The sequence below is a fragment of the Oncorhynchus masou genome, chromosome 3, assembly GCF_036934945.1.
Source record: "Oncorhynchus masou masou isolate Uvic2021 chromosome 3, UVic_Omas_1.1, whole genome shotgun sequence".
In the NCBI taxonomy this organism is placed as follows: Eukaryota; Metazoa; Chordata; class Actinopteri; order Salmoniformes; family Salmonidae; genus Oncorhynchus; species Oncorhynchus masou.
In genome coordinates this window covers 34,620,451-34,647,999 of record NC_088214.1, presented here as the reverse complement: position 1 = coordinate 34,647,999, position 27,549 = coordinate 34,620,451, and the positions used below count along the sequence as shown (strand labels likewise).

The 27,549-nt window shown below is 45.0% G+C and overlaps 2 protein-coding genes across 3 annotated transcripts in view; one reads left to right on the top strand and one right to left on the bottom strand.

The window, feature by feature from the left end:
- The window catches only part of LOC135515011 (chloride channel protein 2-like), a 66,524-nt gene that overhangs the window by 29,840 nt on the left and 9,135 nt on the right, over positions 1 to 27,549 (bottom strand). For both annotated transcript variants that reach the window (XM_064938807.1, XM_064938813.1), the window contains exon 3: positions 8,845 to 8,998. In XM_064938807.1, the coding sequence (XP_064794879.1) occupies positions 8,845 to 8,998 (154 nt within the window). The remainder of the gene's footprint in view (positions 1 to 8,844; positions 8,999 to 27,549) is intronic.
- LOC135518425 (zona pellucida sperm-binding protein 4-like) lies at positions 10,283 to 26,077 on the top strand. Its single transcript, XM_064943603.1, has 10 exons — positions 10,283 to 10,490; positions 10,630 to 10,817; positions 11,076 to 11,173; positions 11,440 to 11,597; positions 11,764 to 11,956; positions 12,131 to 12,269; positions 13,029 to 13,104; positions 13,342 to 13,405; positions 19,833 to 19,848; positions 25,961 to 26,077. Exons 1-10 carry the CDS (start codon positions 10,283 to 10,285, stop codon positions 26,075 to 26,077), a joined length of 1,257 nt encoding a protein of 418 aa, XP_064799675.1.

Genomic DNA, 27,549 nt, shown 5'->3' with positions numbered 1-27,549 from the left:
TGTTTGTTGTTTTTCAAGTGCACTGTGATCCTGCAACTACCGTTTCTCAGTAAAGTGGTATGTTTATCCTTAACCACTGATTCCATGTCTGGTCTCTTCTCTGCACCTGGGTACAACCACGTCACATGCACAGAAGAGCACTGAGAGAGCCTGACATGACTGTAACCGCCCCTCTCGGTCACAGGAGATCGCTGGAACTATCTGAAATCCAGGCAACAGGCAAAGAACAGGGCTCAGCTGATGTAGTCAATACGGTGCATCAGAAGCACACACTAAGTGCACAGAAAGGTTTAGATCAAACAACCAATAGAGGCAAATACACACATGCTGGAGACTGTCCGGCAAGACGAAAAGTGTGCAAAGCTTGTGGGAAACAAAATCACTTTGCAAAGCAGTGTCGATCAAAAGCATGACAATTCCCCCGTGCACAAAGCGAGGTCCATACAGAAATGGTTTGTCGAGATCGGCGTGGAAAAGATGACTGGCTTGCATAGAACCCTGACCTCAACCCCATTGAATTGGAACACCGACTGTGAGCCAGGACTAATCGCCCAACATCAGTGCCCGAATGCTCTGGTGGCTGAATGGAAGCAATGTTCCAACATCTAGAGGAAAGCCTTCCCAGAAGAGTGGAGATTATTATAGCGGCAAAGGGGGGGGACCAGCTCCATATTAATACCCATGTTTTTCGAACGAGATGTTCGACGAGCAGGTGTCCACATACTTCTGGCCATGCAGTGTACCTCCTTGTCTGACTGGTCTTACAGACTAAAAACAGACTGTTCAGAATCACAACAGAGACAGTTGTCCTAAAATGCTTTGTTTGCATGTGTGAACTGTTCCATTATAATCATTACATGCAGAAACTAACAGTCAAGTTGAAATGTGTTTGTTTGAATACACAGAAATGTTTTCATTGATTCAATGGAACCCAGGCCTCCCTGGAAAACAGCGGTTTATTGTTAATGAGTGGACTATCCTATCTACAAATATCATACCCCAAGAAATGCTAACCCTGTTATTGTAATGGTGAGAGGTAAGCATGTCTTCGGGGTATGATATTTGTGCGTCTAACTTTCTCACGGATCATTATTCACGATTCATTCAGGACTATCCGTAATCATGGTAGTGTTTAGAAACATTTTCTATTCTTATTTACCATAAAAGTGACTCCAAAATTACACAAAGCATTATTTACCATTATAAACTGGGTGGTTCAAGCCCTGAATGCTGATTGGCTGACAGCCATGGTATATTAGACTGTATACCAAAGGTATGACAAAACATGTATTTTTACTGCTTTAATTATGTTGGTAACCAGTTTATAATAGCAATAAGGCACCTCAGGGGTTTGTGGTATATGGCCAATATACCACGGCTAAGGGCTGTGTCCAGGCACTCCGCGGTGCGTAGTGCCTAAGAATATCCTTTAGCCATTGTCACGCCCTGACCTTAGAGAGCCTGTTTAGGTATGATTTGGGTATTTCTTTGTTGGCCGGGTATGGTTCCCAATCAGAGGCAGCTGTCTATCGTTGTCTCTGATTGGTAATCATACTTAGGCAGCCTGTTTTCCACCTGAGTTTGTGGGACCTTGTTTTTGCACAGTTGCTGTATAGCCCTGCAGAACTTTACGTTTGTTGATCTTTTGTTGTTTTTGGGTGTTCATCTAAAATAAATAAAGATGTACACTTTCCACGCTGCGTTTTGGTCTCATTCCGACGATGGATGTAACAATCATGGTATATTGGCCATTCACTACACCCCCTCATGCCTTATCGCTTAATTATACAACGGGTGGGTCTGATCCTGAATGCTGATTGGTTAAAACTGCACTCCGGCCTCCCGGGTGGCACAGTGGTTAAGGGTGGTTAATTGGCATAGCGTCGTCCGGGTTAGGGAGGGCTTGGCTGGTAGGGATGTCCTTGTCTTATCGTGCACCAGCGACTCCTGTGGCGGGCCGGGCGCAGTGCACGCTAACCAAGGTTGCCAGGTGCACGGTGTTTCCTCCGACACATTGGTGCGGCTGGCTTCCGGGTTGGATGCGCGCTGTGTTAACAAGCAGTGCGGCTTGGTTGGGTTGTGTATCGGAGGACGCATGACTTTCAAACTTTGTCTCTGCCGAGCCCGTACGGGAGTTGTAGCGATGAGACAAGATAGTAGCTACTACAACAATTGGATACCACGAAATTGGGGAGAAAAAGGGGTAAAATAAATAAAGAAAGAAATTAATAATAATAATAATAAATGTAAAAAAAAATAAAAACGCACTCCAGCCGGTGTCTATTCCACAAGGTTCCCACCGGATAAATCTATGACGTGCCTATTTACTCTGTTCCATTTGACTGTGCAACCCACTGTCCCATAAACCCAGCCAAGCAATTTATAAACTTGATCTCCACTATAAAAAGCATCTAGACATTATCTCACATTTCTTTTCGACTAACATTTAGTTTTCAACAGCATAGATTTGTATAAGCCTGAGACAAGAGAGCACATTTTCTATGCCAGGTGAAATCGCACCTCATTAGCTCATTGTTATGTATGTATCCAAATAAATTTCACTAGAAAACAGCTTTAACAAATGCAGCTACTTTGCTGTTATTCTGGCTGCACTTTTTGATGTGACTAAGTTAGCCGTAGTTGGCTAGCTAGCAAGTAAGGGATAAAAATGTCGCCAGCCAATATGTCAATGGAACATTTAGAACAAACAACTGTGTCGCGTCCATAGATACAGAACAAAAAGACTGAACGACTGGGTCGCGTCCCTGGCAACCGAACCAATAGAACGAACAACCAGCCGGCTTGGGTAGCAACCCTAGATTTGGTTCCGGACTGTGGCCCATCGTTGGAGGTTCTGGACTGTGGCCCGGCGTTGGAGGTTCCGGTCTGTGGCCCGTCGCCGGACGCTCTGGACTGGGTACTGTCGCCGGACGCTCTGGACTGGGTACTGTCGCCGGACTCTCTGGACTGGGTACTGTCGCCGGACTCTCTGGACTGGGTACTGTCGCCGGACGCTCTGGACTGGGTACTGTCGCCGGACGCTCTGGACTGGGTACTGTCGCCGGACGCTCTGGACTGCGTACTGTCGCCGGACGCTCTGGACTGCGTACTGTCGCCGGATGCTCTGGACTGCCGAGACAAACTGGAGGTACCGGGCTGGGGACACACACCTCAGGGCGAGTGCGAGGAGCAGGAACAGGGCGTACTGGACTGCAGAGGCGCACTATAGGTCTGGTGTGTGGTGCCGTCACTTGGGGTACAGTGCTGGGGACACGCACCTCAGAGCGTGTGCGAGGAGCAGGAACAGGGCGTACTGGACCCTGGAGGTGCACTGGAGGCCTGGTGCGTGGTGCCGGAACTGGTGGTACCGGACTGGTGACACGCACCTCAGGGCGAGTGCGAGGAGCAGGAACAGGGCGTACTGGACCCTGGAGGTGCACACACCAGGCTAGAATAGCGCACTGGAGACACCGTGCCAATCTCTGCATAACACGGTGCCTGACCAGTTACATGCTCCCCACGGTAAGCACGAGGAGTTGGCTCAGGTCTCCTACCTGACTCAGCCAATCTCCTCATGTGCCCCCCACCCAAAAAATCTTGGGGCTGCCTCTCGGGCTTCCGTGCTAGCCGTGTACCTTCATATCTTCGCTGTTTCTCTATTCTCCTGTATTTCTCCTCGTAGTATCGCCGTTCCACTTTTGCTGCCTCTAACTCCTCCTTAGGACGGCGAAACTCCCCCTGCTGTGTCCAGGGTCCTGCTCCATCTAATATCTCCTCACAGGTCCATTTTCCCATTAAGCGCTGTTCCTTCTTTTCATGCTGCTTGGTCCTGGTTTGGTGGGTCATTCTGTCGCGGTCGTTGTATGGAGGAGACCAAGGCGCAGCGTGGTAAACGTACATAACTCTTTAATGAAACACTGAACAAAACTATACAAAACAAACTGTGAAGCTATATGGCTAGTGCAGAACAGGCAACTAAACATAGAATATAACCCACAAAACCAACATGGAAAATGGTAACCTAAATAGGATCCCCAATCAGAGACAACGACAAACAGCTGCCTCTGATTGGGAACCAATTCAGGCCACCATAGACCTATATATACCTAGACAAACCAAAACCCCAAAGATGTACAAAAAAACATAGACAAGACAAAAACACACATACCACCCTCGTCACACCCTGACCTAACCAAAATAAAAAATAAAACAAAGATAACTAAGGTCAGGGCGTGACAGAAATTAATCAAAATAAAGTTAATGAAAATAAAACTAAACTAAACATTCCTATCATTATTGAAAAAGATTGTGACATCTCACATCTCAAAATAGGGTTACTTAATGTTAGATCCCTCACTTCCAAGGCAGTCATAGTCGATTAACTAATCACTGATCATAGTCTTGATGTGATTGGTCTGACTGAAATATGACTCAAGCCTGATACATTTACTGTGTTAAAGGAGGCATCTCCTCCTGGTTACACTAGTGACCATATCTCCTCTGCAAATGCAGAGTTGTTGCTAGCATTTCCGACAGTGTTTTCATATTTTGAGCTTCTAGTCATGAAATCTATGTAGCCTACTCAATCACTTTTTAAAGCTACTGTTTTATAGTCCTCCGGTGCCATATACAGTATTCATCACTGAGTTCCTTGAATTCCTATCAGACCTTGTAGTAATGGCAGATAATATTCCAAGTTTTGGTGACTTCAATATTCACATGGAAAAGTCCACAGACCCACTCCAAAAGACTTACGGAGGCATCATCGATTCAGTGGGTTTTGTCTAACATGTCTCCGGACATACTCACTGCCACAGTCATACTCTGGACCTAGTTTTGTTAATTAGCTCCCTGGTATGCAGAAAATACCCGAGCCCTTAAGCAAGCCAAAATTGAAATATTCTGACTAGCTTTGAAAGACAGTACCGTGCAATACTGAAGAGCCCTCATTGCTGCTTGATCATCCTATTTTTAAAACCTAATTGAGGAGAATGAGAACAATCCAAAATGGATTTTTGATACTGTCGCAAAACTAACTAAAAAACAGCATTCCCCAAGAGACGATGGCTTTCACTTCAGCAGTGATGAATTCATAAACTTCTTTGATGAATAGATCATGATCATTAGAAAGCAAATTACAGACTCCTTTTTAAATCTGCGTACATCTCCAAAGCTCAGTTGTCCTGATTCTGCACAGAACTGCCAGGACCGAAGATCAATGGAGACACTCAAGAACTGGTGTCCTGTGTTCATTTAAGTAGGGTCCCTCTAATTATCTCTTTCTCCTCCTGGATGACCTGAGCCCTAGGACCATGCCTCAGGACTACCTGGCCTGAAGACTCCTGGCTGTCCCCAGTCCACCTGGTTGTGCTGCTGCTCCAGTTTCAACTGTTCTGCCTGTGGCTATGGAATCCTGACCCGTTCACCGGACATGCTACCTTGTCCCGGACCTGCTGTTTTCGACTCTCTCTCGACCTCTCGACCTCTCGACCTCTGAATGCTCGGCTATGAAAAGGCAACTGACGTTTACTCCTGAAGTACTGACCTGTTGCATCCTATATAACCACTGTGAATATTATTTGACACTGCAGGTCATCGATGAACATTTGAACATCTTGAAGAACAATCTGGTCATGTACTCTTATAAATCTCCACCCGATACCGCCAGAAGAGGACTAGCCACCACTCAGAGTCTGGTTCCTCTCTCGGTTTCTTTATCAGTTCCTGCCGTTCTGGGGAGTTTTTTCTAGCTATCGTGCTTCTACATCTGCAGTGGTTGCTGTTTGGGGTTTTAGGCTGGGTTTCTGTATAGCACTTTGCGACATCTGCTAATGTACAACAACACATTTGTCACTGTTCCAATACTTTTGGAGCTCACTGTATATTCTCATTGTTATCTTGATAGGCGAGTCCCCTACAAGACAGAATTTTGAATAAAATTCCATTTCAACTTACTCGGTTGGTTGGTTGGGGGAATTAGTCTTTTTCAGATAAAATGTTGGAATTTTCAGGCAAAATGTTTAGTGTGCAGGTCCGGGATCAAGGGGTAACATTCTCCTCTCTCGACACACATGTGTTCCCGATGGAGACCAGGGTCTAATCCCTGCGTTGAACCCTCCCATTTTGTCTCCCCTAATCATGTATATGGCCTTGTAATTCACATTTTTTTCTGAATTTAATAAAAAAATATATGGGATCCAAAAGGTTCACTGGAAATGATTTTCCACAATAGAGGTTGGTCCCAGTGCAGGATGACATTTTTGACAAAATGTTCACAGGAAAGTATTGTCGTACAGACTATTCCACGATATCCCATTGACTAGTGGCACCACTGCTAGTGGTACCTATGTCATCTCAGGAAGACTTTCTGGCTAACAGATACACACAGAAACACACACTAGTTTGTCACGTGGTGGGGTGGCCCTCTGCCCGGTGCTTGCAAGGGCGACTTGGCCCGTCCTTATATCCACAGCAGCGTGACAGACATCTTCTTCCCAATCCAAAACGCACACCGTCTGCCAGATGCACATTTTTATCCCCACGTAATGAATTGCTCATTCTGTTCGTAATATGAATCGTACAAAAACACATGATACAATGACACGTGGGCCAAAGCAATCAAAACAAATGTGAGTGTAAAATCCCTCAGCGCAAGCATAGGCCACAACAATCACGAGCAACCAGTGACCGACATGGGAAAAGCCCATTTCATGAGAGGTACTGGCGCATCTCAAAGGAATTCTGGAAGAACACCTGAAACAGGATAAATAAATACCGGAAACACTTTGGAAACCACAACCTGTCATCTGGGCTCTTTCCCCCACAACCCCAGGTTGTAAAAAAAGAACGATTTCATCACGCGGCCTATGGAAGTTAATGCACGCAGACCGTCACAATAAAAGGCAGTAGAACTACATGTACAACATAAAACACAGTAGACGGCCAATGGTGGTGAGCGCGAGGAGTCAGTCACGCTGGATTAAGTGTTAGCGTAGCATGTTAGCGCTCTCTCCATCTTAGCTAAGCCGCTTTCGCTCTCTAGAGCTAACCGTCACGATGAGCAGCTCGGCCTTTTTGATGGAGTGTGTAGGCAGGGCTCTCAAATCGTGGCTCTGGATGTGGAGTAGAACAGAGGCAGACACACATCCTCCTACTCCTCCGGTGGGGAGGATGGCTGGGCTCTGCTCTCCTCGAGTTATGCAACATGTACCAGAACGTGGCAAGATCTCGCCGGTAATCAAGAGTCTTATTGAAGAGAGGCCGAATTGTGTCCTTTTATTTTACAGACCCGTGAAATTTCAGACTTTGTTATGCCTTTTGCATCTCGGGCCTCATTGGGTTATTCCTCTTCAAGGTTTGAGTGCCAGTACCCTTTTAACTCTATAGATACGTCTCTGAACGGAAACCAGGCTTCCTAGTACAAATATAAACACACATATACTGTCACTGTATCTCTCTCTCTCTCTCTCTCATAGACTGAGAATAAATAAATTGGTCACTGAACACAACAATAGGTACTACACTTGATCAGCAACTACATCTGATTGCTATCTTATTAACAGATGAAAAAGTCCCTAAACCAACCACTCTGGATACATATCTTTTCAGTAAGCTCTTTCCCAGTCAGCTAGAGTATTTACGATAATGCTTTCACCTATCCAATCGTAATCGGCTCAGTAGCCACTAGGGCACGGTGTGTAGGAGACACGGATAGAAAGCAGTTGGAACACAGCCATAAACTTCAGCCTACACAGTCACATGCATACTAAATCACACCCACAAAGATAGTGATGCTACTTTATTTTTATTTCTCTTTCTACCTCTCTCTCTCTCTCTCTCTCTCAGTCACGCATGCACTCACACGCACATCCTCTCCTTGTTCCTGTCCCTCATCATGTTGTACTACTCTTGAGAGAAAAGCCAGGAGGTTGAAAGGCGTGACGCAGTAAAGATGAAGGTGACAGAGGAGCTATTGACATGCACAGCAGCAGCCCTCGTCATCACAGACACACTAAGTGACCATTCATTACCAGCAGAGGGGGCTGTTTTTTTTTACATTGGCAGAAGAGCAGTGCCGTCACCCACGAGGCCATGGCACAGGATTGGTCATCGGTCATCATGCTGTGTCATAAGCGTCAACTTTACACATCTCTCTCATTTAGAGGCTGATAGGATGCACCAGTAACATCAGAACCTCTCTTCAAAATGTGTTCTGTGTTCAATAGGGCAGAGCGGTCAGGTCAGGTCAGGTTATGGCCTGGGTTATCTCTCGTGGAAAGACTGGGTGAACATATATGGTACCGCAGATCTGTCGTGATATAGCGAGATGCGTGAGATCACGAGCAACATTAGTTTCGGTGCTTGGGTTTTCCATCACTGGTTATTTGGACAAATCACGAGTTCGCAGGTGTTATCATCTTTCGAATTTAAGAAGGGGAGGGGACATTTGGCCCATAGACATGCCCGTAACTTGCAAAGAGAGAGGGCGGAGCTCTTCGTTCTGGTTCCGATCCCCGTTCTCTCTCTTCTCTTAATTAAAACATATGGACCTAGAACTTTTTCGAGCATCTGACCAATTACGCAAGACTTTAGTTCTGGGTTAACCGAGATTGTGGTCAGTGAGGTGGTTAGTGCAGCATAGGATGATGCTGTCAATTCAGTGGTTGTGGTGCAGTCATAGGAGCGGTCATAGGAGCACGTTACTCGCTCACTCTGATACTTGGCACTGTAGTCTTTCTGTGGTCACTACACAGGTCAGTAAATATGAGTGGTCGTGTTGAGGTCACTAACATTAGACATCTTAGTAAATATGAGTGGTCATGTTACCGTCAGTCGGTCACTCACCATGACACTTAGCGCAAGGGTCTTTCTCATACTCCAGCAGCTCTGCCGACCGACTGCGAACACTGGTGACCCTCCGCAGCCCCCCGCCATCACGCAGGCGGGCCGCCTCCTCCTTGGCATACACACCGAGCTCCTGTGTGTAACGCCCATACATCTACATGAGAGGGGGGATGGAGAGGGGCAGGAAGGGAAGAGAAAGAGAACATTAGATCATTTTTAAGTATTCGTTATGACCCTCAGCTTACACAACCAGCTTCTGAGTTCTGCTTAATATAATACATTAATCATACATGGGAGAGAGAGAGGAGGACAGAGGGATGAGAAGGGGGAGGGCAAGAGAGAATTAGGGAGGGAGAGATGGAAGGGGAATAGTGGCTGCATTTCAATAGTCTTAGCTAAAAGGTGTCCCTCATATAGATTTTTGGTGAAAATGAAGGAGAGGGGACAAGAAGAGGAAGCATCTTCAGACTATTGAGAAGGCCCCAAAGAGGTAGTGCAACCCATTATTCGAGTACTCAAATGATCCCTTTGATAGGCACAAGCTCATGGTATTGCCCAATCCCTAGAGACTGATGAGCAGTCAAGAAAATGAGAATATTTGATCATTTTTCAGTACCTAAGTCCTTTTGAAACTTATACATTAAACACAGTGGAGGCTGCCGAGGGGAGGACGGCTCGTAATAATGGCTGGAACGGAATCAATGGAATGGCATCAAACACATGGAAACCATTTGTCTGATGTATTTTGATACCATTCCACCTATGCCGCTCCAGCCATTACCACGAGCCTGTTCGCCCCAATGTCCTCCTTCCTCCGTTTGTGCTGAGAAGACTGGTGAAAGGACATTTTTGAATATTGGTTATTTTGTAGCCTATATTCTCAGATCAGTGAAAATGACAGAGGAAGAGGAAGGAACTTTCGACTACTGAGATGGATCCAGACAATTGATCAATTTCACAGCATTTAAATTGGCCAATTTGATAGACACAATCCCTAGGTAATGATTCCTCCCTAGAGCCAAATGAGCCATCAATGAGCTGCACCTGCCAGGCTCTGACTGATTAACTACCCAGGGCTGGCGACGGCTTGACTCTTAACGAGGAGGGGCTCCCGCCAAACCAACACAATCAATCAGGGGTATATTCAATACTCTGATTCCTTTGCAGAACTTTTCTTAAACGGAAGCAAACTGAATAAAACGGGGCGGACCTACCTGAATTTGTCCAATAGAAACTCTTGTTTTACTCTGTTTGTTGGCCGTTTGGTTCTTAAATGGTAAATGGTTTCCGTAATGAATACATCTCAGGCATAAAAGCCTCAGCAAGCCACAGAAGTACCGTGGAGTCAGTCCAATATTTTACAACAATGGCAGGGTGGGTTGAAGTTGTGATAGTGGTTGTGTGCTGTGCCAATGTACTTGGTGCACTAACGTGGGAAATGGGTCCACAGCATCTGACTAGGCCTGTAACTTATGCTGCTCAGCCTCAGCAGGTCATCCGGAGGTCAGTGGCTTCCACTCCTATAGAGAAATGCCAAGTGAAGGAGGAAGAGAGGATTACTTGTGGAACCCCTGCGATTACTATTGCTCAATGTGACGCGATCAACTGCTGCTTTGATGGGTGGCGGTGCTACTATGGGAAAGCAGGTGAGTCAACGACTGCAGTTTAGGTATTTCCTAATGTATTTTTACAATGTTTGTCTATTTGTACTTCTCCCTGCCAAGCTTTAACTTGTAAGACTCATTTATGGAGTGTGTCTTCTCTCTGTGCCATCTCCTTCCCCAGTGACTGTTCAATGTAGCAGAGATGGTCAGTTTGTGGTGGTGGTGGCCAGGGATTCCACTAGGCCCAACCTGGACCTTGATTCCATTAGTCTGCTTGGTGGGCAGGATGCCCCCTGTAAGCCTGTTGGCACCACTACAGTCTTTGCTGTATACCAGTTCCCTGTCACTGCATGTGGCACCACTCTGATGGTGGGTAGCCGTCTTAATGTGCCGTGCACTGTGACTCTATGAATCCAATCCATTGTAGCTTCCATAATCATATCTTGGTCTGAAACACTGCTGGGGTTCTACTCTCCCTGGTAGTTAACTGGCTAATTATGTAATTACCCAGTGTGCCTCATCTAATGTGAGGATAAAAATGAACACCTGTGTTGCTCTTCATTTAAAGCCTGGCTGTTATATACCCATTGGTGTACACCAACTAAATGCGTTTTGTACCTTTTTCAGGAGGACAGTGGCTATGTGGTCTATGAGAACAGCATGACATCTTCCTATGATGTGGGGATTGGACCTCGTGGCTCAATCACCAGAGACAGCCATTTTGAGTGGGTCTTCTCTCCAGGGGATAATGTTCACCCAATTCTGCCTGAGGCTCAATTAAATGCTCCAACATTTTTTCTTTCTTTTGATATCTCTAAGATATTTCAAGGGGACTAATTAACTGAAGAACCTGACGTTAACTGGTATCCAATTTGACGCTCGACTTGTCGTACCCAGCAAATGCTAGCTAGCCCACACAATCAATGTTGAGAAACCCGATACTGGTGGTCCTAATGTACGTCCCATAACAGTAGGAATGTTTCTCTCCTAGGCTCTGGTTCCAGTGTAAGTACACTGGCACGGCAGTGGAGGTACTGACTGTTGAGGTGAACACTGTTGCTCCACCTGCTCCAGTTGCTGTTCCTGGACCCATCAGAGTGGTGCTGCGACTGGCCAGAGGACAATGTTACAACGAGGGATGTGTGGAAGGTAAGTTGGCGACACGTTTGTGTCAACGGAATAATACAATTATTTCATTAATGGCTTGTAGTTGTGTCTGAGGGGAAATTGCTTTGTGGCATGACATGCCTGGTTCCTTAACTTTATCGTCTATCAAGACTAAGTGTGTTGTGAGTTCTAACCTATGTCTCCACAGATGTGGAAGCCTACACCTCCTACTACAGCGAGGCAGACTACCCAGTTGTCAAGGTCCTAAAGGAGCCGGTTTATGTTGAGGTTAACATCGAGAGGAGGACTGACTCTAACCTGGTCCTGAATTTGGAGCACTGCTGGGCCACCTCCACCCCCAGTCCTCTAAGCCTGCCCAAGTGGGACCTCCTGGTTGCTGGGTAACTGGAGAACTAAGATGGTTGCCTTGCTGCTTTTTTTTTTCTCCATGTATTGCGCCTTTCTTACTTTAATTTTAAATCTGTGCTTACATGTCAACTAACTGGGGCTCTTCCAACCAGAATGTTAACTTAGGGAGATCCTAGAGTTGTACAAACAATTTCTCCCCCCTCCAGGTGTCCATCTCAGGATGACCGCTACCTGACCTCTGTGATCCCTGTGTCTGGCGCCGTGTTCCCCACCCACTACAAACGCTTTGTGGTCAAGATGTTCACTTTTGTGGATGCGCACACCTTAGCCCCTCTGAAGGACAGGGTACTGCATCTTTACTTTGCTACAGCAGGAGTGTTTCAATCAAGGCCTCGTGGTCTGCTGGGCTTTTCTTCCTGATGGTTGACTGATTGGCCAGGAAGTCCACTCCACTTCCGTCTAAGTCACTAGATGAAAGCCAGTGGTGCTGTTGACGGCTTTTTATTGGCTTGCATAATTGTCGCTATTTGGGGATGCCTAGCAGTTAAGGGCGTTGGGCCAGTAACTGAGAGGTTGCTGGTTCGACTCGTTGAGTAGGTGAGATCTGTGCCCTTAAGCAAGCTGCTTAACCTTAATTTCTCCTGTAAGTCACTCTGGATAAGCGTGTCTGCTAAATGATACCAAGCTAAAGGTTTGCTTTCCATCTGCAGGATGACATTCATTTTTTATTTTTTTTACCTTTATTTTACTAGGCAAGTCAGTTAAGAACAAATTCTTATTTTCAATGATGGCCTAGGAACAGTGGGTAAACTGCCTGTTCAGTGGCAGAACGACAGATTTTGTACCTTGTCAGCTCAGGGATTTGAACTTGCAACCTTTCGGTTACTAGTCCAATGCTCTAACCACTAGGCTACACTGCCAGTCTTTCCCTGGAGGCAGAACTTTTGCACTAGATGGGATGGCTGTTAAGTCAAAATTAGTCGTTGTAGAGATTCATAAACAAATAAAGGTCAGGTTTGACTCTGTTCCAGCTAGTGACCATTCTGCAGAACTGCCTCTAGTACATGAATCATCCCAATTAATGCCAACATTCCTTCCATCCAGGTATTCATTCACTGTAGTACAGAGGTGTGCTACGTTACTGGAAACCACTCCTGTCAACAGAGCTGCAACAGGCAAAGTAAGTGGCTTTAAAAAACTAAAAAAATCTAGGGATGGATTTAAATTTGATCGTTTAGGTATTTAAGTGGTGGCCATCAATCCTGGTCCTAGAGCACTATGGGGTTTACATTTGCACAAATATCAATACATCCTAACTTTAATTTGACCAGGGTTTGAAAGTAGCTGGAAATACTAAACTGTTTTGCATTTGTTGGATTTGGTGCTTGAAGCATGACTTAATCTTCTGTTCCTCCAGGGAGAGATGTGGCAGTGTCTTTGGATGGAGAGACTTCCGTGGTGTCCAGTGGAGAGTTGATTCTGACCAGAACCACCTGCCAGGCCTGAAATACTTCTGATCCACCTCTGCTTGGGATGAGGGCCTGACTATGACCTAGTAGCAGATACAAGATGCCTATTCACTTGTTATCCACTAGCTTGCTAAATAAAATGATTGATTTTCAATTTGCATGTTGATGTGTTTCTGTTTGACTCTACTGGAGAACTGATATTGCTTTCAACATTTTGGGCACATGGTGGTTCTGATTTCTGCCAATCACCTTGGATCCTTGTTTGGAGTTATGTTAAGCCATGCAAGGTCACTATAGCAACGCATTGCCTTAAAATTTCTGAAGGGTTGTCCCATATTTTTTTTATTCATTTAAACTGTATACTTGGATACTGACACTTAACCTTTCAAGGTAAGTGTAATTGGTCACGTGCCTTGACTACTTGAGGAATTCATTCCAAGATTATTAATCAGGTGTTCTGGAAGGTACCTTCACACAAGCGCTGCATCTTGTCTGTAGATTGGCATAAGACTGAGCCAGAACAAGCAGAAGTAATAAGCTGTTGGAACAGTGTTTGTATTGGAAATGCCTCTAATGTGGCCATGTAGAGGAATGACATTTGTCTCGCAGATGTGAAAGTGGTACATGTTTCCAGGCGACTGCTTAGAGGCAGCGTGTCTGTAATGAAAGTTAACTGGCATGTGTGCCAAGTTCTAGGGAGTGATCCTACAAAGTGTGACATTAGGGTGATGTCTATGGCGGGGAGCCTGTCTGCCAGCTGAGGACTCTTTCCCCATATACCAACCTGTACGTCTGTCTGGATTTTACACTCATCTAGCAGCACAAGGGTCATCCTTTCAATTTCCTGGTTAAAATGTCTTTGGTAATCAAACATTTAGACATGCTCTCTGTATATACCAGTTTATAGGGTTAGTGCAGTGCCTTTCATCTCTGCTCTATTCTCCATCTCTGCTCTGTCCCCTTTTCTGTCTAAATACAGTGCTGTGATCAGAGAGAAGCCAGAGACTCATTGAGATGAGCATCACGCCTCCAGACATTTTCTGCTCTCTACTTTCCCGCTCTCTTCAGCTACCAGCACGTACCTTTTTTCCCTCTATTTCCCCTCTCCCACTCATTGAGATGGGCATCACGATTCCTCCAGACTTGCTCTTTCCGCTTGCTTGAGCAGGTGAGGCACAGAAGGAAAGCTGCACAGCCGTGGCTTCTGTCTTGACAGAGGGATGTCCAATAGCCCACCTCCCATCACTTTACAGCCCATCAGCCTCCTCTCCCTGTTCTACCCATTTAACTAGGGCAACTCCACATATGACACTGCAACACGTGGAACCACTACGCCCCAGCTCAACACAACTGTGTAGGCAGCCAGCTACATCCTGACAAAACGCACACACTGGCTGATGTTAGTGGAAACACATACCTGTTATGTACAGTACCAGTCAAACGTTTGGACACCTACTCATTCCAGGGTTTTTCTAAATTGTTTACTATATTGTGGAATAAAATGGAAGACAAAACTATGAAGTAACACATGGAATCATGTAGTAAGCAAAAAAGGTGTTAAAACAAATCAAAATATATTTTATGTTTGAGATGCTTCAAAGTAGCCACCCTTTGCCTTGACCGTTTTGCACAGTCTGTGTAGAAAATAGTAAAAAATAAAAACCCTGGAATGAGTAGCTGTGTCCAAACTTTTGACTGGTACTGTATTTGAATAAATGTGTAGGCTAAATGATAATGAACATAATCATGCGCAGGAGACCCCCCCCCCAACACACACACACACACACACACACACACACACACAAAAAATAATGCTGCCTGTTAGTGGCCTCGTCCTGGGCTTGTGAGAAACCAATCACACACCATCTGGCGTGCGGTCCCCTGGTGTAGCAGCAGGTGGACTGAAGGACTGTGTGTTAAATGAGCTGTGGTCACCACTACGGTTACCGAAGATATTCCCTGCAACATTGTCAACAGATGAAAAAGCAACAATGACATAGCAACTTAAACAAGATGACTGACAACACCACAGGAGTGTTTCCCCTACTGCTACTTACAACTAGGCCAGTGTTTTACAAACCGGGGTCCGTGGACCACCCCGTAGGGGTACTACTGGTGGTCCAAATTTAAAATGTTTAAAAAAAAATGTTTTGCATTTTTTTGTTCCAAAAATAATAACAGTTGGGAGTATTAATGTATTATAAGCAATGTTACATTACTTTTAACAATGCTAATTGTTTGTGCTAATAGGCATTTCATTTGTTCCCTGCTCAAAGTAACTACATTTGACCGCCAAGATAAACTGTATATTATTTTTGGGATAGAGCTCGAGCTTTTGATGGTGATTTGCTGGTCCCAGGAACGGAAAAGGTTGTGAACCGCTTACTTGTGCACACCTGGTTCAACTCCTCAACTACTCATCAACCCTGCGCGCACCAAGAGTGCCCGTATTGCGTCAAAGAACAGAAACGACACTAAAATCTCATTCCACAATCTGCTCTAGTATTATGATCAAAACACACACCTGCATATTACAAAGTACTGAAACTCAGAGCAGTGATAGAGCAGCTTATCCAAAACCCCCAGGGCTCATGGGACAGGCTTGGGAAATTGAATTAGCTGGGAACGTGAGACTTCATCTGTCTGAAGATCTGCATTAATATACAGTAGGTCGGTCATGGAGGCTGGTGTTGGTGGAGTAGTTACCTATGCACACCATCATATCAAGAACACACGTTCACAAGCGACCCCCAAAAACACAACACAACCTCATAGAATTACCTAAGGCATTTGACCTCTAACCTATGTGGTGTGCCAGAAATGGCCATTCCAGTCATTTCAGGAATCAATGCCCTGTATCAAATTTAACTGACACTCAGTCAAACTGAAACGTATCGTTTAAACATGCTGATTTTGCAATACACTATCCCACATGTCCAAAGAGATTGTACTGTTCTTTGTCCCTCCTTCACACCTGCAGTATTTCATCATCAACATCAGAGAGGGAGAGAGAGAGAGAGAAAGAGAGAGAGAGAGAGAGAGAGAGAGAGAGAGAGAGAGAGAGAGAGAGAGAGAGAGAGAGAGAGAGAGAGAGAGAGGAGAGAAGGTAGCTTTATTCTGTCAGAAGCTAAAGTGGAACCGAGCCCACCTCTGTGTGTGTGCAGAGACAGGAATGCTGACTATGACAAGCTACATCCCTGTGAAGAGCAAAATAGTCTCTGTGTGTTGTGTGTGTGTGACATGGATTTAGAGGTGTTTCTCTCTAGGGCACATCTTCTGCTAATGCTCTAATCACACGCAAGAGTGCAATCACACACATACCTTGCACACACTTGCTCGTTCTCATATACCTATTAATGTACACACACACACACACACACACACACACACACACACACACACACACACACACACACACACACACACACACACACACACACACACACACACACACACACACACACACACACACACTGTGTGAGAATGGATCATATTTGGTTGCATCTGCAGTTCTCTACGGGCTGCTTTTCCTGTTCAGGTTGATCATGACTTTGATCTGTGCAGCAGCCAAATCGTCCTGAACCCCCGCTGGCCATAAGGACATGAGCCTGCTGTGTCTAACATCTGTTCTGACAGAGGCTTACCACACACATATGCACCCTCCCCACACACACACACGCACAGTCATGCACATACACACACACTCTGAAGGAGGAGACATCAGTTGGAATGTTATAATACTTAAAGACACCCAAACACCTTCTGTCTAACCATCCCTCTATGCATTCATCCCATGAGTCATACCGCAGGCATACGGTGGCAGTGGCAGCCAGCTGTCCCATCATGCATTGCACCGGACAAGAGTTCCAAAACTCGCTGACTCAGACACCTGTCTGGAAACAGACCTTAACCCTACCATGTGGTGATGGGTAATAGGTGGATTTACATAGCACTTTTATCAGCAGGTGCACAATGGGAACTCACCTCATCTCAACTCACCTCATTCACTACCAAAATGTGCCATCAACCAATGCAACTACATTTAAATATTGTATTTGTTTGTGTGTATTGCGTTGGTTTATCATGAACACTGATGTCTTGCCAAGACTCTCGAAAAACGGATTCAAAGCTCGAGACATCCTTCCTGGTAAAGGTTAATTGAAAATCACTAAAAATAGAAATCTGTTTAAGCCAATGCCACAGCCACAGTCGATCAGTCTTTATGGCTCTTTATGTTAAAGGCCCAGTGCAGTCCAAAATTGTTTCCCCCTGTGTTTTACAGTGGCAATAAAAAGTATGTGAACCCTGTGGAATTACCTGGATTTCTGCATAAATTGGTCATACAATTTGGTCTGATCTTCATCTTAGTCACAACAATAGACAAACACAGTCTGCTTAAACTAATAACACAAACAATTATACGTTTTCATGTCTTTATTGAACACACCGAGTAAACATTCACAGTGCAGGGTGGGAAAAGTATATGAACTCTTGGATTTAATAACTGGTTGACCCTCCTTTGGCCGCAATAACCTCAACCAGACGTTTTCTGTAGTTGCGGATCAGACCTGCACAAAGGTCAGAAGGAATTTTGGACCATTCCTCTTTACAAAACTGTTTCAGTTCAGCAATATTCTTGGGATGTCTGGTGTGAACCGTTCTCTTGAGGTCATGCCACAGCATCTCGATCAGGTTGAGGTCAGGACTCTAACCGGGCCACTCCAGAAGGCATATTTCTTCTGTTGAAGCCATTCTGTTGTTGATTTACTTCTGTGTTTTGGGTCGTTGTCCTGGTCCACCCAACTTCTGTTGAGCTTCAATTTGTGGACAGAAAGCCTTACATTCTCCTGCAAAATGTCTTGATAAACTTGGGAATTAATTTTTCTGTCCATGATAGAAAGCTGTTCAGGCCCTGAGGCAGAAAAGCAGCTCCAAACCATGATGCTCCCTCCACCATACTTTACAGTTGGATGAGGTCTTGATGGTGTGCTGTGCCTTTTTTTCTCCATACATAGTGTTGTGTTCCTTCCAAACAACCAAACTGCAGTTTCATCTGTCCACAGAATATTTTGCCAGTAGCGCTGTTGAACATCCAGGTGCTCTTTTGCAAACTTCAGATTTTTTGGACAGCAGTGGCTTCTTCCGTGGTGTCCTCTCATGAACACCATTCTTGCTTAGTGTTTTACGTATCGTAGACTGTTAGCATGTTCCAGAGATTTCTGTAAGTCTTTAGCTGACACTCTTAAGATTCTTCTTAACCTCATTGAGAATTCTGCGCTGTGCTCTTGCAGTCATCTTTGCAGGACAGCCACTCATAGGGAGAGTAGCAACAGTGCTGAACTTTCTCCATTTATAGACAATTTGTCTTACTGTGGACTGATGAACATCAAGGCTTTTAGAGATACTTTTGTAACCCTTTCCAGCTTTATGCAAGTCAACAATTCTTCATCTTGGGTCTTCTGAGATCTCTTTTGTTCAAGGCATGGTTCACATCAGGCTATGCTTCTTGTGAATAGGAAACTCAAATTTTGTGAGTGTTTATTATAGGGCAGGGAAGCTCTAACCAGCATCTCCAATCGCGTCTCAATGGTTGTACTCCAGGTTAGCTGACTCCTGACTACAATTGTAACGGTTTTCTTTACTTGAAGGAGAGGCGGACCAAAACGCAGCGTGGTTATATTGATTCATGTTTAATAAAAAAAAGATCAACACGAACACTACAAAACAATAAACGTGGAAAACCAAACAAAGCCCTATCTGGTGCAAACACAGAGACAGGAACAATCACCCACAAACACACAGTGAAACCCAGGCTACCTAAGTATGATTCTCAATCAGAGACAACTAATGACACCTGCCTCTGATTGAGAACCATACTAGGCCGAAACATAGAAATACCCAAATCATAGAAAAACAAACATAGACTGCCCACCCCAACTCACGCCCTGACCATACTAAATAATGACAAAACAAAGGAAATAAAGGTCAGAACGTGACAGTACCCCCCCAAAGGTGCGGACTCCGACCGTAAAACCTTAACCTATAGGGGAGGGTCTGGGTGGGCGTCTGTCCGCGGTGGCGGCTCTGGCGCAAGATGCGGACCCCACTTCACCATCGTCTTAGTCCGCCTTCTTGTCCGCTTCCGTGGCCTCCTAACCACGGTGACCCTACTAAATGACCCCACTGGACTGAGGGGCAGCTCGGGACAGAGGAGCGGAAGCTCTGGACAGAGGGGCGGAAGCTCTGGACAGAGGGGCGGAAGCTCTGGCAGCGCTGGAGAGGAGGAAGGCTCTGGCAGCGCTGGACAGGTGGGAGCACCTGTAGGGATGAGACGGAGAGACAGCCTGGTGCGGGGGCTGTCACCAGAGGGCTGGTGCGTGGAGGTGGTACCGGATAGACCGGACCGTGCAGGCGCACTGGAGCTCTTGAGCACCGAGCCTGCCCAACCTTACCCGGTTGAATGCTCCCGGTCGCCCTGCCAGTGCGGCGAGGTGGAATAGCCCGCACTGGGCTATGCAGGCGAACCGGGGACACCGTGTGCAAGGCTGGTGCCATGTAAGCCGGCCCAAGGAGACGCACTGGGGACCAGATGCGTAGAGCCGGCTTCATGGCACTTGGCTCAATGCTCACTCTAGCCCTGCCGATACGCGGAGCTGATATGTACCGCACCGGGCTATGCACCCGCACTGGGGACACCGTGCGCCCACCGCATAACACGGTGCCTGCCCGGTCTCTCTCGCCCCCCGGTAAGCACAGGAAGTTGGCGCAGTTCTCCTACCTGGCTTCGCCACACTTCCTGTGTGCCCCCCCAAGAAATTTTTGGGGCTTACTCTCAGGCTTCCATCCACGCGGCCGTGCTGCCTCCTCATACCAGCGCCTCTCCGCCTTCTCCGCCTCCAGCTCTTCTTTGGGGCGGCGATATTCTCCTGGCTGTGCCCAGGGTCCCTTTCCGTCCAATTCGTCCTCCCATGTCCATTCCTCCTCGCGCTGCTCCTGCTGCCGCTTCTCCTGCTGCACCTTGGGACAGCGACACTCCCCTGGTTTTGCCCAGGGTCCTCTCCCGTCGAGGATTTCTTCCCAAGTCCAGAAGTCTTTATCGCGCTGCTCCTGCTGCTGCCCGTTACCACGCCGCTTGGTCCTGTTGTGGTGGTTGATTCTGTAACGGTTTTCTTTACTTGAAGGAGAGGCGGACCAAAACGCAGCGTGGTTATATTGATTCATGTTTAATAAAAAAAAAGATAAACAGGAACACTACAAAACAATAAACGTGGAAAACCAAAAACAGCCCTATCTGGTGCAAACACAGAGACAGGAACAATCACCCACAAACACACAGTGAAACCCAGGCTACCTAAGTATGATTCTCAATCAGAGACAACTAATGACACCTGCTTCTGTTTGAGAACCATACTAGGCCGAAACATAGAAATACCCAAATCATAGTAAAACAAACATAGACTGCCCACCCCAACTCACGCCCTGACCATACTAAATAATGACAAAACAAAGGAAATAAAGGTCAGAACGTGACAACAATTAGCTTTTGGAGAAGCCATTAGCCTAGGTGTTCACAAACCTACACTGTGAATGTTAAAATTATGTATTCAATATAGACAAGAAAAATACAATAATTTCTGTTATTAGTTTAAGCAGACTGTGTTTGTCTGTTGTTGTGATTTAGATTAAATCAGATGTAATTGTATGACCAATTTATCCATAATTCCAGATAATTCCAAAGGGTTCACATACTTTTCTTGCCACTGTATATATATTTCCACACTATGGCTGAGTTGGACCTTTAAAACATATAAATAAAGAAATGACTTATGAGTACAATAGCTGAAGATGACAACACGACCTCGACCCTGAAGTCGAAGGAATTGTCCGTAGAGCTCCGAGACAGCATTGTGTCGAGGCACAGATCTGGGGAAGGGTACCAAAAAATGTCTGCAGCATTGAAGGACCCCAAGAACACAGTTGCCTCCATCATTCTTAAATGGAAGAAGTTTGGAACCACCAAGACTCTTCCTAGACCTGGCCGCCCAGCCAAACTGAGCAATCGGGGGAGAAGGGCCTTGGTCAGGGAGGTGATCAAGAACCCGAGGGTCACTCTGACAGAGTTCCAGAGTTCCTCTATGGAGATGGGAGAACCTTTCAGAAGGACAACAATCTCTGAAGCACTCCACCAATCAGGCCTGATTGGTAGAGTGGCTAGACAGAAGCCACTCCTCAGTAAAAGGCACACGACAGCCCGCTTGGAGTTTGCTAAAAAGGCACCTATAGACTCTCAGACCACAAGAAACAAGATTCTCTGGTCTGATGAAACCAAGATGGAACACTTTGGTCTGAATGCCAAGCATCACATCTGGAGGAAACCTAGCACCATCCATATGGTGAAGAGTGGTGGTGGCAACATCACGCTGTGGGGATGTTTTTCAGCGGGATGTTTTTAAACGTGAACATTTATTTCACTACATCACTGCATGACACAAGCCCAGACAGGGTAAATTAGCCAACCCTTGAATGAGTAAAACAAGGCCTATTTTCAGTTTCAGACCCATCTGTAGCTTCGAGTCCTAGGCTAAGTCTAAACACCAATACATAGCAGAGTCATATTACATTTCTAACTGGGAGAGCAGAAGGTACAGGGCCCTCTGGCCCCACAGTACATGTCAACTAGCTCTCACATGTTTGGTTAATATCTGGAGTATGAGCCATCTGTCAGCCATTTCTCCCTGAGGGGAAAAAGGCCTACCTCCATTTCAGATGATGAAGGGAGTTTCATGTATCACATACCATCACACACATACATACACGCACACACACACACACACACACACACACACACACACACACACACACACACACACACACACACACACACACACACACACACACACACACACACACACACACACACACACACACACACACACACACACACACGCAATTGTATAGGCCATGTATTTATTTGTAATGAACTGGAGGTACATAGCCAGAGGGGAATTCACACCCGAGATATACACGTATAAATGGATTTTTTTTTTTAAATGGAACATTTTTTCATACACTTTTCTCTCTGCATGCATTCTGACCACGAATTTAAGTATGGGGAAACGTATGAGCCAGCCAGCTATGTGCTTGGGGTGGAGATCACAGAAATGGAGGTGTGGCAAAGGTGTGTCCACCGATGTCTACACTGACCTTGACTTATTTCCACCACCTTTTCATGCGAGGAAACCATGAATAATGTCGGGCAAACCTGTCTGTTCCATGTGGAAAAACATCTACTTTCTTTTTTCCCGCTGGAAATAACAGCATTGTCCACACGCTGTGATTTCTAAATTGATAAGAGCTACTGAGAAGACCTAGGTTTGTAAATTACAATTATTTTAGATATATTTTACCTCATTATCACTGGAGACAAATGTGAAACCAGTCACCAGGGCGGCAGGTCGTCTAGCAGTTAAGAGCTTTGGGATAGTAACCTTAAGGTTGCTGGATCAAATCCCTTAGGTCAAAAATATGTTGATGTGACCTTGAGCAAAGGATTTAACCACAATTGCTCCTTTAAGTCACTCTGAATAAAAAACATCTGCTAAATAACTTAAATCTAAAATATGGCAGGAAACTGAAAAGCATATCAACATTACAGGTGTTCCTGCCCTTTTCCCACAGTGAAGTATGAAAGGCTGTGCCGTTTAAAGCCTGGCTGATGAATCGGATTCACTGATATGATCTGAGAAATATTTGTATCAGTCTTTATTCCACAGATAAAGCACTGAAATGATATACATAGAATGAAAAAAATATGTCTGCTCATTTGCTGTAATATATATATTTTTTTTTAAACGGAATGGTTGCCTAAAGAGGGCACTCTACGAGCTGCTCACTGAACGTCATTCACCACTAAGTCACGACGTGAGAGTAGGCATGGTGGTTTGACGTGAGTAGCTTGCCACAGTCAGTGACAGCATATTTGAATAAGTAAATCATCAAAAGTACACTTCACCAAGCAAAACAGCCCTATCCTCATCACATTCTCACTTAGTTCACGTTAGCTGGCTAGCTAGCCAGCAATTGAGTTAGTCTCTATCTAGCCAGCAAGGTAGTTAGCCTAGCTGGCTAGCTAGCAAGCTGTGCTACTTACATTTGCAACACCGAACTGGTGCCAAAGTGAACACTTATCCTTGATACAAAAATAACACCGCTACTGTCTGGGTATATTATGTAAACGAGTTTATTTAGTTTCCCGAAATATGCAAGCTAAACTAGAACGTGTGTGACTAAAATCAGAGCGGCAAGGAAATTCCTGCACGAACATTGTCAGTCACATCAAATCATCAGGACATTGTATTTGCAGTTGAAATATACATCCAATACATTTTGTATAGATTTAGAATTGAATAACAGTGTAATTTACACGAATGTTTCAGTAAAAAAACATTGTCCTAATGAACAGCAAGTGTGTGCTTGTCATAAGTTCTCAGCAAGGGCTATAAGGACACCCCTGGGGGGCGCAAATTGATGATGTACATCGCGGCAGCTTTGAAGATGAATGGATTCGGTTCAAATCAAATCATATTGTATTTGTCACATGCTCTGAATACAACAGGTGTAGACCTTACAGTGAAATGCTTACTTACAAGCCCTTAACCAACAGTGCAGTTTTAAGAAATAAATGTGTTAATAAATATTTACTAAAATAAAATAAAGTAAAATAAATAAATAAAATAAAATAAAAATGAAGGAGCAACAATAAAATAACATAAGCGAGGCTATATACAAGGGGGTACCGGTACAGAGTCAATGTGCGGGGACACTGGTTAGTCATTAGACCTGATGAGCCCTTCCCACCTAGCTAGTTTATACTGGCTAACTGGCAACAATAGAAGCATGGTGCTAGTTAAAACTTAATTTCGATGGGCGAGGGGTCGAAAACATCTAATAGTGGTAGTAACCATCACCGTGGTACAATCTAATGCTCAATGAGGAGAGTTTGCGCTGCAAGCCGGCAACAAGGCACACTGTCCTTCACTCCCGATTGCCCCAGTAAGCAGAGGGAAGTAGCTAGATAGTTTAGCCAATATCAGATCGTGACAGATAAAGCTAATTTATTGTAGTGATGTCACTGAAAATGTACCACTACGGCGTTAACGTCACCGATAAAAACAGAATGATTCTGAACACTCTCCCTCGTCCCAACTTCGGCAGACAAGTTCCAAATTCATGCTGAAGTTTCTAGCCACAAGCCTAAACTAGCTACCTGGGAAGGGCTCATCAGGACAACTGACTGAAGTGACTGAACCAAATCTGTTAGTTTTGACTCGACTCTTGCTGTGCAACATATATCATCAATTTGGGCACCAGATGATGCCGTAAAAATTTTCTTCACATGACCTTTGAATGTTATAAAGCACTGCAGTGAATCTACTCAATACAAATGCTGACATCTAGTGTAGACATTAAGAACTGCATGGTACTGCATTTCACTGCATAGGTTGTGAACAGTGCAGTTTCAGATTTACTTTGAGACAATGTTGAATTAATTCATCCCTTCTCGTTTATTAGTGTGCTTGTGGTGCTTCAGCACAAGCACTTCTGCATTCTTAACCACTGCCATAGATAGACAACTCTTTATGTTGTATCTAAGAAGGTAAACTGAAAAAGTGTTTGTGTTTAATTTCGTATTTATAGAGGATATAGTTAGATATAGAATGTAGCTTTTTGGTGGTATCAGTAATCGGTGACTTTTGCCTCCCTAAAATCGGTATCGTACTGGACGCAAAAATCCCATATCAAATCAAATCAAATTGTATTAGTCACATGCGCCGAATACAACAGGTGTAGACCTTACCGTGAAGTGGTTACTTACGAGCAACTAACCAACAATGCAGTTTAAAAAATAAAAAATACGGATAAGAATAAGAAATAAAAGTAACAAGTAATTAAAGAGCAGCAGCAAAATAACAATAGTGAGACTATATACAGAGGGGTATCGGTACAGAGTCAATGTGTGGGGGCACCAGTTAGTTGCGGTAATATGTACATGTAGGTAGAGTTATTAAAGTGACAGAGAGTAGCAACAGTGTAAAAGAGAGAGGGAGGGTGCAAATAGTCTGGGTAGCCATTTGATTAGATATTCAGGAGTCTTATGGTTTGGGGGTAGAGGCTGTTTAGAAGCCTCTTGGACCTAGACTTAGCGCTCCGGTACCGCTTGCCGTGTGGTAGCAGAGGGAACAGTCTATGACTAAGGTGGCTGGAGTCCTTGACGATTTTTAGGGCCGTCCTCTGACACCGCCTGGTATAGAGGTCCTGGATGGCAGGAAGCTTGGCCCCAGTGATCTACTGGGCCGTTCACACTACCCTCTGTAGTGCCTTGCATTCGGAGGCCGAGCAGTTGCCATACCAGGCAGTGATGCAACCAGTCAGGATGCTCTCGATGGTGTAGCTGTAGAACCTTTTGAGAAGCCGAGGACCCATGCCAAATCTTTTCATTCTCCTGAGGCGGAATATGTTCTGTTGTGCCCTCTTCACCACTGTCTTGGTATGCTTGGACCCTGTTAGTTTGTTGGTGGTGTGGACACCAAGAAACTTGAAGTTCTCAACCTGCTCCACTGCAGCACCGTCGATGAGAATGGGGGCGTGTTCGGTCGGGCTCTAGTGTGGGTGTACAGAAGTTGAATTGTATGGCCTTATAACTTGCAAGGATTACATTTGGAGATGCAAGCCAAATTGGATGACAAGGCAAAGAGTCACACCAAATGTAACGGTTTGTGATTTGTAGAACGTTTTAATCACATACCCGACTTGTCCTGTTTCCTTCAATTTGTAGGCTATATGTTAAATATACCCACTGGGCACACACAGGTTGAATCAACGTTGTAGCCACATCATTTCAATGAAATAATGTTGAGCCAACGTGGGGTAGACGTTAAATTGACGTCTGTGCCCAGTGGGTAGCCTCTATCGGTAGCAACCGTGAGTAATTACTACACATATTTAACTGCCAATGAAGTGTTCCCTTCAATTGGTACTCTACATTTGTATCATTCCATTAGGCCAACATCGTTTGATTTAGTCTACTGTTATGTGTTTCCCCTGTAAACGCTGTCACGTCCTCGTGGCTGTTGCTGAGGGTCATGTAATAGCGGATGCTATTTAAAGAAGGCAAAATACAAATTGCAGTTCAAATAAATCGGGACATTTAGGCTCATTATGGAGCGCAAAAAGTTAGTTTGAACTTGACGCACACACACACACACACAGTGAATGCACACACTCTTGAACATTGATGTGCACCAAAATAAATGAGACACAGAAGCAACAAAAATATGCACAAAAATACACACAGTTTCTCTCACATGTCCACCAGGCCCTCCCACATATACACCACCAGCATATTGTCCGGGTGTGTTGTTGCCACGTGATGCCTTCCTGAAGAGCATAAATAGCACAAAATCTCCTAAAAATGCCTGAGAGCCCCCTCCTCCCTATCTTTCCACTAATGCATGCTTATAGGAGGCACAGAGACAGACAACTACTGCAGTCTGATATTGACAAGGAACACAGTCTTATAAAGCAGATAGAGAAACAGATCGCAGTCATTCTACCCCCCCCCCTCTCTCAGATACACACCACAAGCTGTACTTCAGTCAAAGAAACATACAGTTATGGAGGAACACATTTATCTCAGTACATCTCTCTTCTTCCTGGTATGATCACTCTCTCTCTCTATCAATCAATCTCTCAAGTAGTCCATCTCTCTGCATCCTGTTCTGTTCTGATCTCTCTCTCTCTCTCTCTCTCTCTCTCTCTCTCTCTCTCTCTCGCTCTATCTCTCTGTCCCTCCATCTGTCCCCATCTATAGATATCCCTATGATGTGCTCCAGGCTACATCTGTCAATCACACAGTGACATGAGTGTGAAAAACTGGTGCATGAAGCAATTATTATTCAGATCGGATCCACTTTTAGTTCATGTGTAGATTGGCAGATTTAGCAGGGAAATATGGAGGAGGGAGGGAAAGGGGGAAGGAGAGGGAAAGGGGGAAGGAGAGGGAAAGGGGCAGTGGAGGTATTGGTTGCTTTGAGTATAGACAGGTGGAGGAATAGAGGGGCAGTGTGAGCAAGGAAGGAGTGAGGGGGAAAGGGGGA

What these genes read in the sequence shown, in the direction of transcription:
- LOC135518425 (XM_064943603.1), top strand. Translation starts at nt 10,283, where the DNA reads ATGGGTCCACAGCATCTGACTAGGCCTGTAACTTATGCTGCTCAGCCT. An exon ending in TAGCCCCTCTGAAGGACAGG is followed by an intron (nt 12,270 to 13,028) that starts GTACTGCATCTT and finishes CCTTCCATCCAG; the next exon opens with GTATTCATTCACTGTAGTAC. An exon ending in ACAGAGCTGCAACAGGCAAA is followed by an intron (nt 13,105 to 13,341) that starts GTAAGTGGCTTT and finishes CTGTTCCTCCAG; the next exon opens with GGAGAGATGTGGCAGTGTCT.